The sequence below is a fragment of the Salvia hispanica genome, chromosome 3, assembly GCF_023119035.1.
Source record: "Salvia hispanica cultivar TCC Black 2014 chromosome 3, UniMelb_Shisp_WGS_1.0, whole genome shotgun sequence".
Classification (NCBI taxonomy): Eukaryota; Viridiplantae; Streptophyta; class Magnoliopsida; order Lamiales; family Lamiaceae; genus Salvia; species Salvia hispanica.
The window spans coordinates 53,956,390-53,973,840 of NC_062967.1; the positions used below are offsets into that span (position 1 = coordinate 53,956,390).

General features: G+C 34.9%; 1 protein-coding gene across 1 annotated transcript; it reads right to left on the minus strand.

The window, feature by feature from the left end:
* Nucleotides 1-9,854: 9,854 nt before the first annotated feature.
* Nucleotides 9,855-13,376, minus strand: LOC125214356 (transmembrane 9 superfamily member 3). The gene is made up of 8 exons (XM_048115353.1): nucleotides 13,123-13,376; nucleotides 12,713-12,753; nucleotides 12,047-12,632; nucleotides 11,822-11,959; nucleotides 11,555-11,711; nucleotides 10,544-11,028; nucleotides 10,196-10,452; nucleotides 9,855-10,110 (listed from the first exon to the last, which is right to left on the minus strand). The coding sequence occupies exons 1-7, from the start codon at nucleotides 13,272-13,274 to the stop codon at nucleotides 10,233-10,235; spliced, it is 1,779 nt and encodes a 592-aa protein (XP_047971310.1). The 5' UTR covers nucleotides 13,275-13,376; the 3' UTR covers nucleotides 9,855-10,110; nucleotides 10,196-10,232.
* Nucleotides 13,377-17,451: the final 4,075 nt, after the last annotated feature.

Genomic DNA, 17,451 nt, shown 5'->3' on the forward strand with positions numbered 1-17,451 from the left:
TTTCCAAGAAGGGGGATGATACGATCATGGAAGTTGGGGCCAAGGATTTCAACAAAGCTGGATTCAACCGAAACCCCATCAGATGATATCCGAAAGCTATGAAACTATTACCATCTTTCCGTTTGGGAAAAACTTGGTTTGTATTTGCACATCTCAATGGAATCCAATGAGGGAGTTAGGTTTTTCAAGCGTTTGGGGGCCGGGGAGTAAACACTGGGGGGTGTTTCCCCCAAATTACCCCCGGGTGAATCACCCGAGACTTAGTTTTTGGGGGCCCTTTTTTTCCAAATTTGGGGGCCCTTGGTATAAATCCCTTTTTGGTGCTTTTCATTCTAGATTAAGATTGTGTTTGGTTTTTCCCCCCATGGTTTTTCCTTTTGAGGAATGTATCCAATTTTTCCCTTTGAAGGTTGCTTTTTTTCATAGATTGATTCAAGTAGAGGTATGCATCAATGGAATGTATCCTTGAGTAGTGGACCCAAGGGGTGATAGAGCTATTAAAACCCGGGGTTGTTTCCATCCTTTTGGTCGGGCCCCATGGTCATAACTTTTTTCTCATCATTATACACATGCTTTCCATTCCTAATCTTCCATCAATTCTTGTTTAGATTCAACTTTTGTGGTTTCACCTTACCCTTTTTTGTTTTATTGATAAATTGAAAATCAATCTCACAAAAATAGTTAGATCAAGCATCATAAAGGGTAACCCTTTTGGGAAATGGATCATAAAATACATGGACCCTTATGAATGGTCAAGGTAATTTTGAAAACATAAATTCGAATTGTTGTAGATCTATGTTGATTATGATGATGAAGTGGATGAGTAATGAATATGCTCATATATGTGGTGTGATCCCAAAGGGGGGAAATGTACCCAAAAAACGAGGGGGGAAATGTTTATCTATATGGTGATGGGAGGAAATGAAAACCCAATTAGGTGTGAGGGGGGAAATGAGAAAGATATTTGTGTGACGGGGGAAATATGATGTGGTGTATGGTGTGATGGTAGAAAATAGATGTGATCATTGATGTGATGGGAGGATTTGATGCCCCGTGGGGGGCATTTTTTTGCACTATACTTGTGTTTACCCACACATTGGGGAAAAAGTGAAAAGATGTGATAAATTCTATTATAATATATTTGTGATGTGTATATGATAATGTATATTAGCCTAAAGATAATATATGTTTAAAAGGTGACATTTTGATTTATAAAGTTTTGGGTTATGGATAAGAATGAGATATATACTTTGTATTAATTTTGATAAATCATATGGTTTTTCCGATTTAATTTTTAACCCCTAAAGGCTATCTAAATGTGAATAGGGAAAGGTGATATGATTAATAAAACCCCAAAGTGAAGGCGATAGATGGCTCAAGCCCTATAAATTTTAGGCCATGATTATTCCCTAAAAAAGAGCTTAAATGTAAAAAAAGTTTTTTAGAAATCACTTTTCCCCATTTTTTGATGATGTATATGAATGTGTTTATATGGTATTGATGGAATGTACACTCTAAACAAACTACGTATGCCTAATGGTGGGCTACATGTATGTGATTACGTAATATGATAAATGAGACAAACTTGATTAGGGCCCCCTTGGGGATAATGTTAATCATACCTTAAATGTATATGAGCCAAATTTATTATGTGAATAAGAGATACGTTGATTAAGAGTAATTGTTAAAGATATTTGATGAAAAATGATATTAATAAAAATATTGTAGTTCATGTTTATAACGTGATCCGATTTCATATATATGTTAAAAGGGAATATGTAAATTTATGGTAACATACTAATTATGTTTAAAAAAGGATATGCTACATAGATGATATGATAGGGTGAAAGAAATGACCAAGAAGAAAAACAACGTAATTAAGGTAGGTGTTGCTTGTGACTATAAAAATCACTTAGGAAGACATGAGTTATGTGGGGGTATAACTATATAAGTTGGTTAATATGATGCTAACTAAGATTGCTTGATATGAAAAATTCTCATAGCTATTTGGTTAAGTAAAATTTCGTGGACGGGGGAAGGTGTTGTAAATCCAAAAAAGGGTTTAAATAATATTTTCCCTACAAAAAAGTAGATAAAAAACCGAATTTGAGGTTTTGGTGAATTCACAAAAAAAAAATTATATTCTTTTTTGGGTTTGTAGGGGAACAAAAAAATTTTATGGTGTTGGACATTTTTTTTTCTCCAAATGTTATTCTTGGAAATAAAAATAATTTAGAGACTTTAAAAGGATTAGGGTTAATGTTATAATGCCATTTGTCATAAAAATGCAACCAAAATATTAAAATATTGTCTAGAGGTCATTTTTTAAACATAAGACAAGTCCTCACTCGATTTTTGGAAAAAAAAATCGGCCTCCATTTCTCACCAGCCATGGTTCTTCTACATTTTCCCTTTTTGGGAAAATTGAAGAACCGATCGCGAACGGGGGGATTATCGGGGGAGCCGTTTTTTAACAATAATGCCTATAAAATGAGTAAGTATAGGTTTTAAGACTTGGGGTTGGATTCGAATCTTTTTTTCGTGAGTTAGGGTATAAGTAATGTTAAATATTGTTGAACACATTTGGGGATAATCAAAAGGTAATGTTAGCGATTTGGCATGTTATAATATTAAAATTGATCTAAGAAGTTTGTTTGGAGTATTGAAGAGTAACAAATTATGTTAAAAGATAAATAAAATTATGAAACTAAGATGCTGTTTTTGTGCTTCTTGTTACGAATTGTTAAGCCTATTTAGAACGGCTAAAACTTAGACTTAACCATTTTTAAAATATCTTTGATGAGTCTAAATGTTCCCTAATTTATATGGAGAATTTAGAAGTTTATTTACTATATGTATAAATTGTTTGGTAAATGTTGCGAAATTGTGGATTTTGATAGTCAGTGTCAATATGAAGATAATTCATAAACCACTAGAATTTTTGGGTAAATCTTGTTGGATGATACAATTGACTTCTTTGATTATTTGATAGTGTTAAGTTAAGACTCTAATTATTTCCGTATGATTTCCCATAAAAAGAAATCAGTCTACTCAATGGGCGTGGTAGAGAGTTAAAGAAAGTAAAGAGTGTTACAATCTCCCCTTCCCGAACCAGAAGAATTTTCCATACTACACATGGGCTGATCCCTTTGACACGGCTAATTCGATTCCTACAAAACTCGAAATAACATTGGCTAGCTCTTCGCATCCATACTCCCTTGTGTGCATTGTCTCACACCAACCTCTTACCTCATGTCAATAGAGTGGCTCAACTATGAATATCAATCTTCCCATTAACTTCATCTCAAGATATTCCGGACCAGGGGTTTGAAGTTGAGGTTGTTGATTCCCGTCAGCCCACCTGAAACAGGGGTTGTCTCTCCATGGGGTCTCTTTAATCTTCCACTGGTTCCAGCTTGTATTCTGGTTATTCTGATTACAAATTTCCCATAGCGTTAACCTGGGCTTGGAATTCTCCATCGGTTGACGAACCACAATAGAGTTGGAGTTGATTTTCTTCTTGACCTGACAACTTCTCCTTCTCCTGTGAGACAGGGGAATTTTTCTTTTCAATTGAGCTTAGAAGTGCCTTTTCCAATCGATCTATTCGGTCACCCACTTTTTCTCCGTCATGCTCTTTCACTGCATTTGCCGAGCTTATCATAGGCCTTCTTTGCATCGATCAACCTCCCAAGGGTTTCTCGTACTTCACTTGCTTTATTCTTGGTGAAATTCCACCCACTCGAGGAATTCATCAAATCCTTGGACTCAGGATTAGCTCCCTCATAAAATAGGTAATAGGTTTCAGCCTCCATCATTCTGTGGTTGGGGCAAGCATCGAGTAATCCCTTAAATCGAGACCAATACTGACTCAAAGACTCATCGTAGTCTTGCTTGCACTCCTGAATCTCCTTCTTAAGGGCATTGGTTTTGTTCGAAGGGAAGAAGTAATCCAGGAATTCCAACTTAAAATCCTTCCAGGTATGAATTGAGTCCGGTAGCAACCTTAACAGCCATGTGTTGGCTTCTCCCTTCAAAGCGAACGGGACTGCGCGTAGGCGATAGTCCTCCTCCGTCGCATCATTTGGCCTCTTCTGGATGCTGCATAACTTGCTGAACTCATTCAGGAACTCATATGGACACTCATTCCTTCGCCCTGAAAAGGTGGGTAGAACGCCTAGCACGTTCGTCTTTATGTCGATGGACCTTTGACGCTGATTTGAGACAATAGCATAGGTTGGTTCGCCATCTAAGTGTGCAGTGAGCGAACCGATCTCAGGATCAGGATCAACTAAGTTTGCCATGTCACCGACTACTTCCTCATCTGTTTCTGAGTACTCTGTTTCTGATGATGACTTAGGGTCCTCTCTGCCGGATGAATTCCACTCTTCATCAATGTCTGAACCAAACGGGAATGGATTTCATGTCGTTAACCCTGATCTGGTGGTGACTGTGGATGTTGACTCCTTGACTTGCCACCTGAATTGAACGTTCCTTGACCCAGACGAGTTACTCCAATTTCTAAACCGTGAACCTCTGCTCATAAACTGAAAAGAAAGAAAAACAAAAAAGAAATTTAAACTATATACGCCAAAATCTCTAAACACTCACACATACTACGCCATCCATCCCCGGCAACGGCGCCATTTGAAAGTCCAGTTTTATCGGTGTGTGCACTTTTAATTATGGTCAAACTTCTCAGATCCAGAGAATCCGCTAGATCATAAGGTCTAGGAACTTAGGAAATCCTTGAAATCCTCGGTCGTTGGGCACACAATCTTTTTCTGTTTCAAAACCCTCAACCCACGATACTAAAAACTAGTATAAGGAAGTAGGGATCGAATCCCACAGAGATGGAAGCGTAAGGAAGCATTTAAGAGACTTTGAAAAGGTATTTTGGCTGCTGCCACGCAATTTTGGGTTGAGAACTTAACTACTAGACTCGGGAAATGTAAGCGATCTATTCTACCAGCTAGACCGAGGAAAACTGAAACCTAACGGAAGCATGCATAACGAAAACAGAGATGTAAACAGATCAATACTCCAGCGGCAAAATTTACCAGACCTAGTGAATTACTTTCCTTAAACTGCCTAAACAGATGAAGAACAGAGCGTGGGGACCATATCCAAAAACAGTAAAGGTACGAATGAAAAGCTGCAATTAACTAACTATGGATTTAACTAGCAACTAGCTTCATCTTCACCAACGATTCACGATCACAAAAAGTAGAAAACAGAGCAAGCATCAAATCGAAACAGAGCATGTCAAATTAAACTATCAAAGTACGATTAACTAAGAAAATAGAACAGATCTACTACCACTAGACGAGGTAAATGAGAAAAATGAAACTAAACTTCAAAACCCATGCAGAAATTACCAGATCTAAACATCGGACGCTTCATCCGCTCCGAATCTAAGCCATCCGCAACAAACCACAACAATTCTCATCTCCGATCACTCCGATCTAACCAAATTCAACCGATCAACTACAAGTTCAGCACAATTCAACTCAAACCAGCAGATCAAGTGCGAAAAGCATCCAAGGTAAAGCAAAAAAGCAACATAAACATAAAACGAAAACATAACGTAAACTTTCATAGCTAAACGATTACGAATTCCACAACAATTCAACAAAACAAAGCCGAGCTTCGAACAGCGAAGACTCGGGGAATTCCAAAGCAGAAATTAAAACAGAAAGCAATAAATTGTTTCTTCGCCTCACGTAGAGACGGTGGTACACAACGATGATACAAACTACGAACCCAAACCCCCTGAATTTGGTAACCCCTAAGTGTGTGTGTAGGAGTGTGAAAAGTGAGCTAAGAGCAAAAGTGAGATGATGGATGCCTCAGGTGTGTTGCGTGCTCTTATTTATAGGCATGGAGTTGATCTTCTAGAATATTCTCTTGAATTTTCCTTTTTGCCCTCCGTCTAGAAATCTCCTCCATCGGGTAACTTTCTTCCTTCTTCTGCTCACTTTCCCGCCAGATTTCTTCACCATGTGGCTTCCTCCCTTTCTTCCTTGATCTGGCTGTTTCTTCTACACACCTGACTTAAAAGCTATGTTAGACCCAGGAAATTGCTGAATTTTATTCTATAACCAATGCATGAAATTAGCCTTATCAGTTTTACATGCACAACTTGCAATACGATTATGAATCTGGATCTGTTATTCTTTTATGCAATTTCTGCTGCGCTCATTAGATGAATACAAGAATTCCTAACAATTTAAGCTATCTGATAGTTCTTGTTTATATTGAAAAGTAAACTTACTTTTGATTGAAAGACAATACTATAAATTAGATTAAATGTAAAAGACTATACTTTCTTTGTACTATTATCTAATTTAAATGAAACGTTTTTATAGAAAACTCATAATTGCATCTAGACACAATTATATGTCCATATTACTAATGTGGCGTTAGGATTTGTAATGTTTTGTTAATAAGCTAATTAGGTCAAATCTGTCTTGCTTGAGTAGATATATGTCTAATCCTTGACCCATGCATTGGGCCTTGAAATGGCTTCTTAGATATCTGAAACATACTTCTAAGTATGGTATGTGTTTTTCTAAGTGTGATGATGGTGTTGAGCTATGTGGTTTTGTTGATTCTAACTATGCCAATGACAAGGACAAGAGAAAGTCCACTACTTCTTATGTGTTTACTGTGTGTAGCTCTTGTGTTAGTTGGGAATCTCAATTGTAGCACATAGTTGCCCTCTCCACTACTGAGTCATAATATATAGCCATTACAGAGGCTATGAAGGAGGCTATTTGGTTAAAGGGAGTTCTCTCTGAACTTAATTTTTTGAATGATACTCCTGCTGTGTATTCTGATAGTCAGTCTGCTATTCAATTGTGCAAAAACCCTGTGTTTCATGATAGGACCAAGCATATAGATGTTAGGTTCCATTTCATTAGAGATGGTGTTGAAAAATGTGAGGTTTTGTTGCATAAGGTGCATACTGATAAGAATCCTGCTGACATGGGCACTAAGTGTTTACCTGTTGAAAAACTGCTTTCTTGCATTAAAAGGTTGCATTTTGATTGTAGTTAGCATGTGCATCTGCATATCCCGGGGGAAGACCTTGATGATTCATTTAGGCCTTGGCTTAATTTGAAATCACAAGACAGTAAAGTTCTATAAGACTAATTGGCTTGCCATCTCGTGTCTTATTAGGCAACCTGGCCTTATCTCTTGACTAATGAGCTTAAAAACTCTTTGGTGTCTTGAGAGGGCCTTGTAGGCTGTGATGAAGCAACAGCAGACTAAGGTTCTCCCTGTGTGCTCCCAATGTAGTCCAAGGTGGAGAATGTTGAATATTATGTGGACTAATTGGTTTTGGACTGATATATTTAATTATGTTTGGGCTGACCCAATTTAATTAAATGTGAGGCCCAACAATTATTTGTAAGCCGCCACGTGTCACTACTCACTCGGATCACAAGCCACAATCGTTGGATCTGTGGATGTGTTAGTTTGTGAGAGAAATAGATGAGCCAACTCCTTATCTCTTCATTCGATTCAACTCTTTCTCTCTCTCTCTCTCGGATTTCTCTCTTCCTTCTCTCTACTTTCTCTCTCTACACCCACGGCGGTTTTAGCCGGTGTTCTCCTATGATCTTCTGTTCTGACCGATGAATCCAAGTATTAGTGGTTTCTATCGGTGAAGCTTTGGAGTTAGGAGACTCTCTCGGTTTCCTTAAGAGTTTGAAGCAGATTCTGACCTAGGGTTTGAGATCCTTCAAGTTTGGGTGTTCGGTGTCTGAGATCCTGTGTAGATCGTGGAAGATCTATGAGTTTGGTGACGGTTGAGAACGGTGGTGGTGAACTGGTGGTAACCGGTGAGATTAGGGTTTCTGGCTCCTGTGTTCGACGTTTTCTCACCTTTGTGACTTGTGGTTGTAGCGTGTGGGGAGGTTCTTGGCCTGGTGTAGTCGTTGTTGTGACCTGAGTCATTCTCTGACTTGCTTTGCCTTAGTCTCTGTCTGTTGTGTTTGATCCAAAAGGATCTTGTCTCTATTACTAACATCTCTATTAAGTGTGCAGGTGCTTAATCAGATCAAGCTTGAGAGTCCAACCTGGTAGAAGGCTTGACCAGTAGCTAGGGTTTCTGATTTGTAACCATTTGTTCTTAGAGTGTTTGTAATCTTGGTTTACTTGTAATCTTGTTTTGATTACATTGTAATTGGCTTGTAACTCTGAGATTAGCCATCTCAGAACCTTTGCAATAAAAGAGGTCCCGGTTATTAGTGAATCCCGAGTGATATGATCCCTACAATAGTAAAATACAATAAAAAAGCAACATAGAGATAAAAATAAATTGCAATAGATTATTGAGATAAAATGGAAAAAAATTCTGATGCAAAGTGGATAAAGTTATACTCCATCCGTTCAATAGTAATAGAGTCATTTTGTCATTTTGATATGTTCCATAGTAATAGAGTCTGCACCGAAAGGAAACGAACATTGGCCTAAAGGTAGGAATGGCATGCACTCAACCACCAGATCACTAGCCTATTTAGTTGGACCATTTCTCATTTACTCAATTTTGGACTCAAATATAGATATACCAAAACATTGAGGGAGAGAGAAGAAAGAGAGCGCAAAGATGCTTCCGATTGGAATTGAGAGAGAAAAAGCAATCATGTTTTCGATTGATCAGTTCAAACCGACCGCGGAGCAGCTAAACGCAAAGACGTTTTCCGATTAGAATTGAGTTCAAGCCGAGCGGGGAACGACTGATCGAAGACTTTCCGTGGGTGAAGGGAGAGAAGTGTAAGCCATATCTCAACTTTAACGATTTCGATAATGAAATCTAATTCTAGATTTGAATAAATTCAACATAAAATCATCAACCTCCATCCATGCTTTCTTTATTTTGATGTAGAGATTGGAATCCACCATTTGATGTTTAAGCTCTTCTCGCCGTACATCTGCTTCTCGACGATGCCTTCCCATCCGAGCTTCTCTCCCTTCGCCCACGGCAACAGGAAGTCTTCGATCAGTTGTTTCACACTCGGCTTGAACTCAATTCCAATCGGAAACGTCTTTGCGTTTAGCTGCTCCGCGGTTGGTTTGAACTGATCAATCGGAAATATGATTGCTTTTTCTCTCTCAATTCCAATCAGAAACATGATCATGTTTTACACGTTTAATTATATAGTCAATTATGTGTTAGTTTTAATTTATTTAAACTATAGAATCCGTTGCTTTCGCGCGTAATCACTTGATTTTTGGATAATTAATTTCCTTTTGTTTTGGATTCTAGTAGTATTTTTCGTTATTTGGATAAGATTATAATATGAATACACTTAATTTTTATCTGTATTTACTTGTTTATTCAAAATATAGAATCTATGTACATCTTATCTTAACTATTTATGGTATCTTTGTTCTTTTCATGTGTTTCAACCTAAATCCCCCGTTATTTGGATAACAATCTTCCTAGTTAATTATAGTTAGGGGCGCGGGTACTTGTACCCGAATTTAGCCAAATATGTTGTCCCAATACCCACTCCGCAACGTATCGAGATTACCCGTGTCGGATATCCCGCACCCGACCCACCCTGCAACTGCTTTGGTTGTACTAGTCTTATTACAATTAAGAGAAAAAAATTTCAAAATAAAAATTTTCAGATCAAAATAAAAATAATTTGTATTTTTAAAAGACGAGGTAGAAAAAAATTGCATAACAATTGCACTCCACAGCAAGTGAACTCCAGTTAGACTTTTTTAAATAAAATGAACACACTAAAACTGAACTGGACTATCCCAAAAGAAAAAAAAAAAAAAAAAAAAAAAAAAAAAAAAAAAAAAAAAAAGAGATTTGGATGAAGTGCACCAGTAAATAATAGACAGAAGAAATCAACATAAATGTTCACATCTCATATTCCATCTGATACAAAATTTTCAACAAAAAATAAAAATAAAAATAGTACTACATGCAATAGCAAAAGACCTATACTAGTGAGTTTATTAGCCCTACTTAAACTACTTTCCGCTCATAAAGTGTTTCAACAATGGCCACTCTACCTCTGGATGCAGCCATTCACTCAAGGATGATATCAATATGATACACCACCATTTTCCCCACCCAAAATACTCCTGTACATGGATTACACAGTTCCTTTTTCAAATTAACTCCAATATGCTTATATTAGAAAGATTTACCCATATGTAGGGAACATACCTGCAGAACTTGGATGCTTTCCAGTAAAAGGAAAGTATCATTCACACTTAATTGAGCGATATATGTGGCGCACAAAGAACAAAGAAGCACGGAAACCGACTGCTCCAAGCATTAGGAAGAAAGCATAGCATATGCAGGCCATGTACCCGAAGAAAAATGAGGTCTGCATGAAGCCCGACATATCCGACCGTGCATAATAGTAATACAGGCAGTAGCCATAAATAAACAAGCCGGTAGATCCACCACATAGGAAGGACCTGGTTCGTAGAAAAGGAAAATCAGGTGTTGAGTGATAAAGTCAAGGCGAGATACTAATAACAAGACAATGTTCACAGCATGCTAACATACCTCCACCACCATTCATGATCTTCAGCCGCAAGTTGGAAATATGTCAAGGCAACTGTGATAAATGCAGTGACAATCAGGAGGATAATGAAGACTATGAACAGAATACTGTAAATGGTGTAGATCCTGTGGCCCCAGACACTAGCGAATATGTAGTAAAGTTCAATATAGATGGCACTGAAAGGCAAAAATCCAGCCATAGCCATTTGTGGCAATGTTGCACGGTACCAAGGCAAAGGTGGAATTTCTCTAGGATATTTTGTTGTACGGACTGGAGCTTGGAACTCTGCCTTGCTATTCTTTCCTGCAATCCCTCCCAAAACTAATAAAGGTGATGTCACAAGAGCCCATATCAGAAATATCACCACGATGGTGCCAAAAGGAAGAGCTGCAGTAGCATGGTAAGCAATGGCCACCGTGTTGAGGAAGCAAAATGTGAGAAACAACGGCCCGCAGAAAAGAGCTCCAGTCAATAACAAATTCCTTACCTGTTAACAAGATAAAGCACTAAAAATAAGAAGCATGTTGGAGAGAAACATGCACTACACAGTACACACAAAATATAGGAAACAAGACTGATGCTTAATATTAACCAAGATAGAACCAAAGGAGAAAAAAATATACATAACTCATTTTCAATTTTCAGACTAAAGATCCTGGACTTACCTGAATGCTCAATAAAATTTTCACATGTTACCGGTAATGAAATTGAAAACCAAAGTCAGCTCAGTCTTTCATTTGGATTACATTTTAGTTCATGCCACTCATCTATGGGGTATATTCATAAATTATAACGATAGTCAGTGCATGAAACTCCGGTCAATATGTTATATCAGGTAGGGAAAAGGCAGGAGAAGACAGTAAGAAATATCAGGTTTGTTGATGAACAAGATTCTCCACAGGTAAGTATACATAAAATATATCAACAGAAAACGAAGCAGAACACAAAGAACATCAATGTACATGAAATTAAATATGAAACGCGAGCATGGTGCTTGGACTGAATTTACTAACCCAATTTGTTCCTTCTAGCTGGCAATAAAAGGAAGCTGCTGTATAGCCTGCAATACCAGATGTAAGGGCATATATGACCACAAGTGCAGTGAAAAGAGCTCCTCGGTTGTAGGGATAAAATACACCAACAAGAGCAAGTAAGAATATAAAGGTGGCCCTGGAGATGAGAAAATTCAATCGTTAACCGCTTTCCATTATTTAAAGTCAATAATTAACACTTCCCTAAACATAAAAATAACTTCAAAAAATAGAAGATGACATCCTTACAGGGTAAATAGCTGTGTGCCACTTCCAAGACAAGCAGCAAACAATGACTTGTATTTTGGGAACCTAAAAACATCACCATGGATGTATTTCCAACCAGTTTCTTCTTGGTCGTCTGCTGCCTCCTCATCATGGGCATATCTTTTTTAGCAAAACAAGAAAAGTGTTAGTAGAGATCACACATAATTTATCTGCTCCTAAATGCAGAAGAATGTGAGAAGGCCTTACTTAACAAAATCATTCTTGAGCACTCGCATCAAGATAGTAGCAAGGAATCCAGTTAGAAGGAGAACAGTCACACAAGAATTGATAATTGAAAACCAGTGGATCTCTAAGTGGCGAGGAAGTGAAGAAGATTTAGAGTACTTTTCCATCCTCTTCTCAAAAGGCACGTGAGTTTCCTTCCATTTGGCTGAGTACATGAATTCAACATCCACTTCTTTGTCTTCAGTAAGATCCACAAGTGCACTAGGGTCGGTGCGTGCGTTGATCTCAATCACGCGATCCTTGTTATAAAATATTTCAAAGTGGAGATGCTTAAACAGGTAATATTTGTACTCGCTAGGATCGCCTTTTCCTTCCTTGTCAACCTTTCCCAGGAAACCCCAAATGGGCAAGTCATCATAGTACATTTGAAAATAATAGTCCTTTGCCACGGCTCTTCGAAACTCAGCAACATCTTTCTTTGAAAGTTTCTTCTTACAAATGACTTCAGACTCTCTGTCGACCAAAAAGTCAAGCTTGTACGGAGCACTGACCAAACGATCTCCATTTAAAACTTCACCGAGAGCTTCACTTTTATCTTTCAATTCACCTGTTGGCACAAATGCTAGGATGAGCGAGGGAGAGGAAAAACAAAAGTTAATACATAAGAGTAATACTATGAATCAATACCTGTAGAGCAGAACGGGAGATCAAAGTAGCGGTATGTTTCACTGTCAATCAGAACATACAATAGAATATCAGCATTGCTAGATGATGAAATGAACAGAGCAACAGATTGCATCACAGAATCACAATCAGGAAACCAAAGTTCATCAAAGCTTCATGATAACACAATAACACAACCATCAACTGCAAAATCAAAGTCAAAACCCCACACTCTCCAATTTTAAATTCCTTAAAAACCAAACTAAGTATCGTAAATTCCACACGCCGATTAGCATAATCTGGAGCTAGTAAATCCTAAATCGTCCACGACTATGACAACACCGACAGTACATAAAAATCCCCAAATATAAATAAACATTATTCGAGTAATTAAACAAAAGAAGAAGAAGAAGAAGATATGATTGCAAAAAGACCTCGGATTATGAAATGGCCCCACTTTGTTGGCATACAGCGGCACCGGATCTCCGACTTTGTACTTGTGATCGGAGCCATCCGACCAAACGGCGGGGAACGCAGAGCAGAACAATAGCAAAACGACGACGTGCCACCCTCCTCCCCTCGCCATTTTGATTGTTAATTCTTTCAGACTGAAAGAGGGGGTTTACTGTAAACAGAGAGAGAGAAGTTGTAGAGAGAGAGAGAAGAAGCTCAGATCTCGATCTCAACTTGTATACAAGGCCGGATAAATCTTGATTGAATGAAATGTGAGTACACGCCAACTTAAGAGCGCGTGGGCTCAAAACAAGTTAACGGACTGTCAATTTCTCTTTTAAGCACGATCATTTCTCTCCATTTATATTGAACAAATATCTTACTTCCAATTAATATTAATAATACTAATAAGAGTGGAAAACTAGTACTCCCTCCGTCTCTGAATACGAGTCTCATTTTTCCATCTTAGTTTATCTATGAATAGGAGTACATTTTTACCATAAATAGCAATAGGATCTCATTTTTTACTAACTCATTTCACTAATATTTCATTTAATATACCTGCAGTGGAGGATGCAAGAATTTATTTTGGCAAGGGCTCCACATCCACAGTTCATTCATTCAGATATAAAGTCTCGCCCCGTAAGTGGAAAAAGTAAGTATAGTATGAGTCTTACTTTTATATCTTAAGTTTATAATGAAATATGAATGTAGTGATTTAGAAAAGTGACGGATTGACTTATCCTAAAAAAGCGAATCAGGCTTTAAGTTGTGGACATTAAAAAGACAAAATGTAATATTATTTCTCGAACGAAGTGAGTAATAGCCGCATTGAACCTACAAGATGAAAATCAAGTACGCAAATATTAATTTTTAATAAATCACTAATCTTATACTCCTTTCGTCCTACTTTGAGTTGAATATTTTTTATTTGATACAAGATTTTATACTATAACTTTTTTATATGAATGGAGTAGAGAAAAAATAATATAGAAATAATGATCTTACCATTTTAATAATTTGTTAAATAGAATGTGACAATGAGTATAAATTTAAATGACAAACTCTAATTTTTATTGTGAACTTTTTATAATAAAATAAATATAAAGAATTGTTAAAAACCATTTTTTACAATATAGTTGAAAAGAAAAATATACAATTAAAGTGAACCGTTAAAATTTTGTTGTGTTAAAATAATGAAGAAATGGTTTTTTGAAGCACGTTCATTTCCAATTTCTTAAACCATATATAAATTAAAATACTGGTAGAATTTCTAATAAAAATATTATCACATTAACATAAAATTACTACATTGAATATAAATTTTAAATATACAATGTCTATTTAACTTAAGAGTGAACTATAAAATTAGTCCATGTACTATGCGTTTATCTCGCCAATGAACCCTAGACTTTAAAAATATCCCCAGACAACCCTGGACTAAGTGTTTATCTCGAAAATGGTCATTTTTCACTGTTTCGTGACGAAAATACCCTTTTGGGAGGTTTTGAGGGGGTTGGGCAATTTGGTCTTTTTACATTTTAAATTTGATATTATTTCAGTGATGTACTAAATCGATATTATTTCAAAATTATCATTCTTCTTCCCTTTTGTCATCCTTCACTTTGTTTCTTTATTTCAATATTAGATTTAATTTTTAAAATTAAATTTTAAATTTCAATTTTTAAATATCAATAAATATTTTTAATTATTAAAATTACTATTAAATAACAAGTTAATAGTTTTAATCAATATTTGATAATGTCTAATATTTAATCAATAAGGTACGACGACACCTTAGTTTTAATCATAAATAGATCATATAACACGATTTATTTCGAAATAAATATGCATCTAATGTAACACTAATATAATTTTCGTTTATTAATTTGAAAACAATCAAAATTAACTAGAAAATTTCAACAAAAATTCTCCTATATCAAATTTTTAGTAGTATCAAATTTTTAGTCAACTTCATAATATTTTTAGTCAAATTCTCCTATACATTAGATGCATATTTATTTCGGAATAAATCGTGTTACATGATCTATTTATGATTAAAACTATTAAATATTGATTAAAACTAAGGGGTCATCGTACCTTATTGATTAAATAATAGACACTATCAAATATTGATTAAAACTATTAATTTGTTATTTAATAGTAATTTTAATAATTAAAAGAATTTATTGAATTTAAAAATTGAAATTTAAAATTTAATTTTATAAAATTAAATCTAATATTGAAATAAAGAAACAAAGTGAAGGATGGAAAAAGGGAAGAAGAATGATAATTTTGAAATAATATCAACTTTAATACATCACTGAAATAATATCAGATTTAAAATGTAAAAAGACCAAATTGCCCAAACCCCTCAAATCCTTCCAAAAAGGTATTTTCATCACGAAACAGTGAAAAATGACCTTTTCGAGATAAACGCTTAGTCCAAAATTGTCTGGGGATATTTTTAAAATTTATGATTCATTGGCAAGATAAACACATAATCCAGGAACTAATTCGTTCACTCTAAACTTAAAGTGTCACGTCATATTTTAAAGAAGTATTTTAAAGAAACTAAATAGAGAGCATTTATAAGCCTACAACTATTTATAATAATATTAATATTATATTCTTACTTACTTTTTAGTCGTCTTCTTCAGAAACTTACGGCAATTATTTTTATCTTCTGAAACTTTCAATTTTCCAATTTTTTTCAGCCCCTTTTGTTCATTAACATTCGACAATTTACTCTTCTTTGATAAAATTTTAGGAAGGGCAATTGATAAGTTTTGAATTTTTTAAAATTTTAGAAGAATAAAAATATAAGATCATATTTATTAGCACCAACTCAATCCAACCCAACCCAACTTTTTTAATATTGAGTTAACTTCAAAAATGGTCCCTGGACTATAGATTTATCTCGAAAATGGTCCCTAGACTTTAAAAATATCACCAGTAGTCCCTGGACTAAGGGTTAATATAAAAAACGGTCATTTTGCACTGTTTCGAGACGAAAATGCCCTTTTGAGGGGTTTTGGGGGGTTTGGACAATTTGGTCTTTTTACACTTTTAACATTTTAAATATGATATTATTTCAGTTATGTACTAAATCTGATATTATTTCAAAATTATCATTTTCTTCCCTTTTGTCATCCTTCACTTTGTTTCTTTATTTCAATATTAGATTTAATTTATAAAATTAAATTTTAAATTTTGATTTTTAAATATCAATAAATTTTTTTAATTAAAACTATTAATTCATGGACACTATAATTATTGATTAAAACTATTAATTTTTGTTATTTAATATAATATTCAGCTGAATTGAAGAAGTACAGAAAAATAATATTAATCATGATGGAAAAATAAGAGTTATTTTATTTAGCATTCGTTCGGTTGTTATAATTGCTTATGATTGAATATTATGAAATTGACTAAAATTTTTATATAAGAGTATTTTTGTTGAAATTTTCTAGTCATTTTGATTGTTTTCAAATTAATAAACAAAAAATTATATTAGTCTTACATTAGATGCATATTTATTTCAGAATAAATCGTGTTATATGATCTATTTATAATTAAAGCTATTAAATATTAATTAAAACTAAGACGTTGTCATATCTTATTGATTAAATATTAGGCACTATCAAATATTGATTATGATTATTAATTTTTGTTATTTAATAATTTTTATAATTAAAAAAATTTATTGATATTTAAAAACTAAAATTTAAAATTTAATTTTGTAAAATTAAATCTAATATTGAAATAAAGAAACAAAGTGAAGGATGACAAAAGGGAAGAAGAATGATAATTTTGAAATAATATCAGATTTAGTAAATAACTGAAATAATATTATATTTAAAATGTTAAAAGTGTAAAAGGACCAAATTGCCCAAACCCCCCAAAACCCCTCAAATGGGTATTTTCGTCTCAAAACAGTGCAAAAGGACCGTTTTTGATATTAACCCTTAGTTCAGGGACTACTGGTGATATTTTTAAAGTCCAGGAGTTATTTTCGAGATAAACCCATAGTCCATGGACCATTTTTGAAGTTCACTCTTTAATATTTAATTAATTTCTATCTCCTCCACATCATCTTCCGTATCATCAATATTCTTGCAACCCAACCATACCATTTTTTATAATTTATCAATGACCACCCAACCAAACCATTATATAATTATTTTTATATTATTAGTCCAGTGACTACTGGTGATATTTTTAAAGTCCAGGGACTATTTTCTAGATAAACTCATAGTCCAGGGACCATTTTTTAAGTTCACTCTTTAATATTTAATTAATTTCTA

What these genes read in the sequence shown, in the direction of transcription:
- LOC125214356 (XM_048115353.1), bottom strand. Translation starts at nt 13,274, where the DNA reads ATGGCGAGGGGAGGAGGGTGGCACGTCGTCGTTTTGCTATTGTTCTGC. An exon ending in CTCAAGAATGATTTTGTTAA is followed by an intron (nt 11,960 to 12,046) that starts GTAAGGCCTTCT and finishes TTGCTAAAAAAG; the next exon opens with ATATGCCCATGATGAGGAGG. An exon ending in GGCACACAGCTATTTACCCT is followed by an intron (nt 11,712 to 11,821) that starts GTAAGGATGTCA and finishes TCTCATCTCCAG; the next exon opens with GGCCACCTTTATATTCTTAC.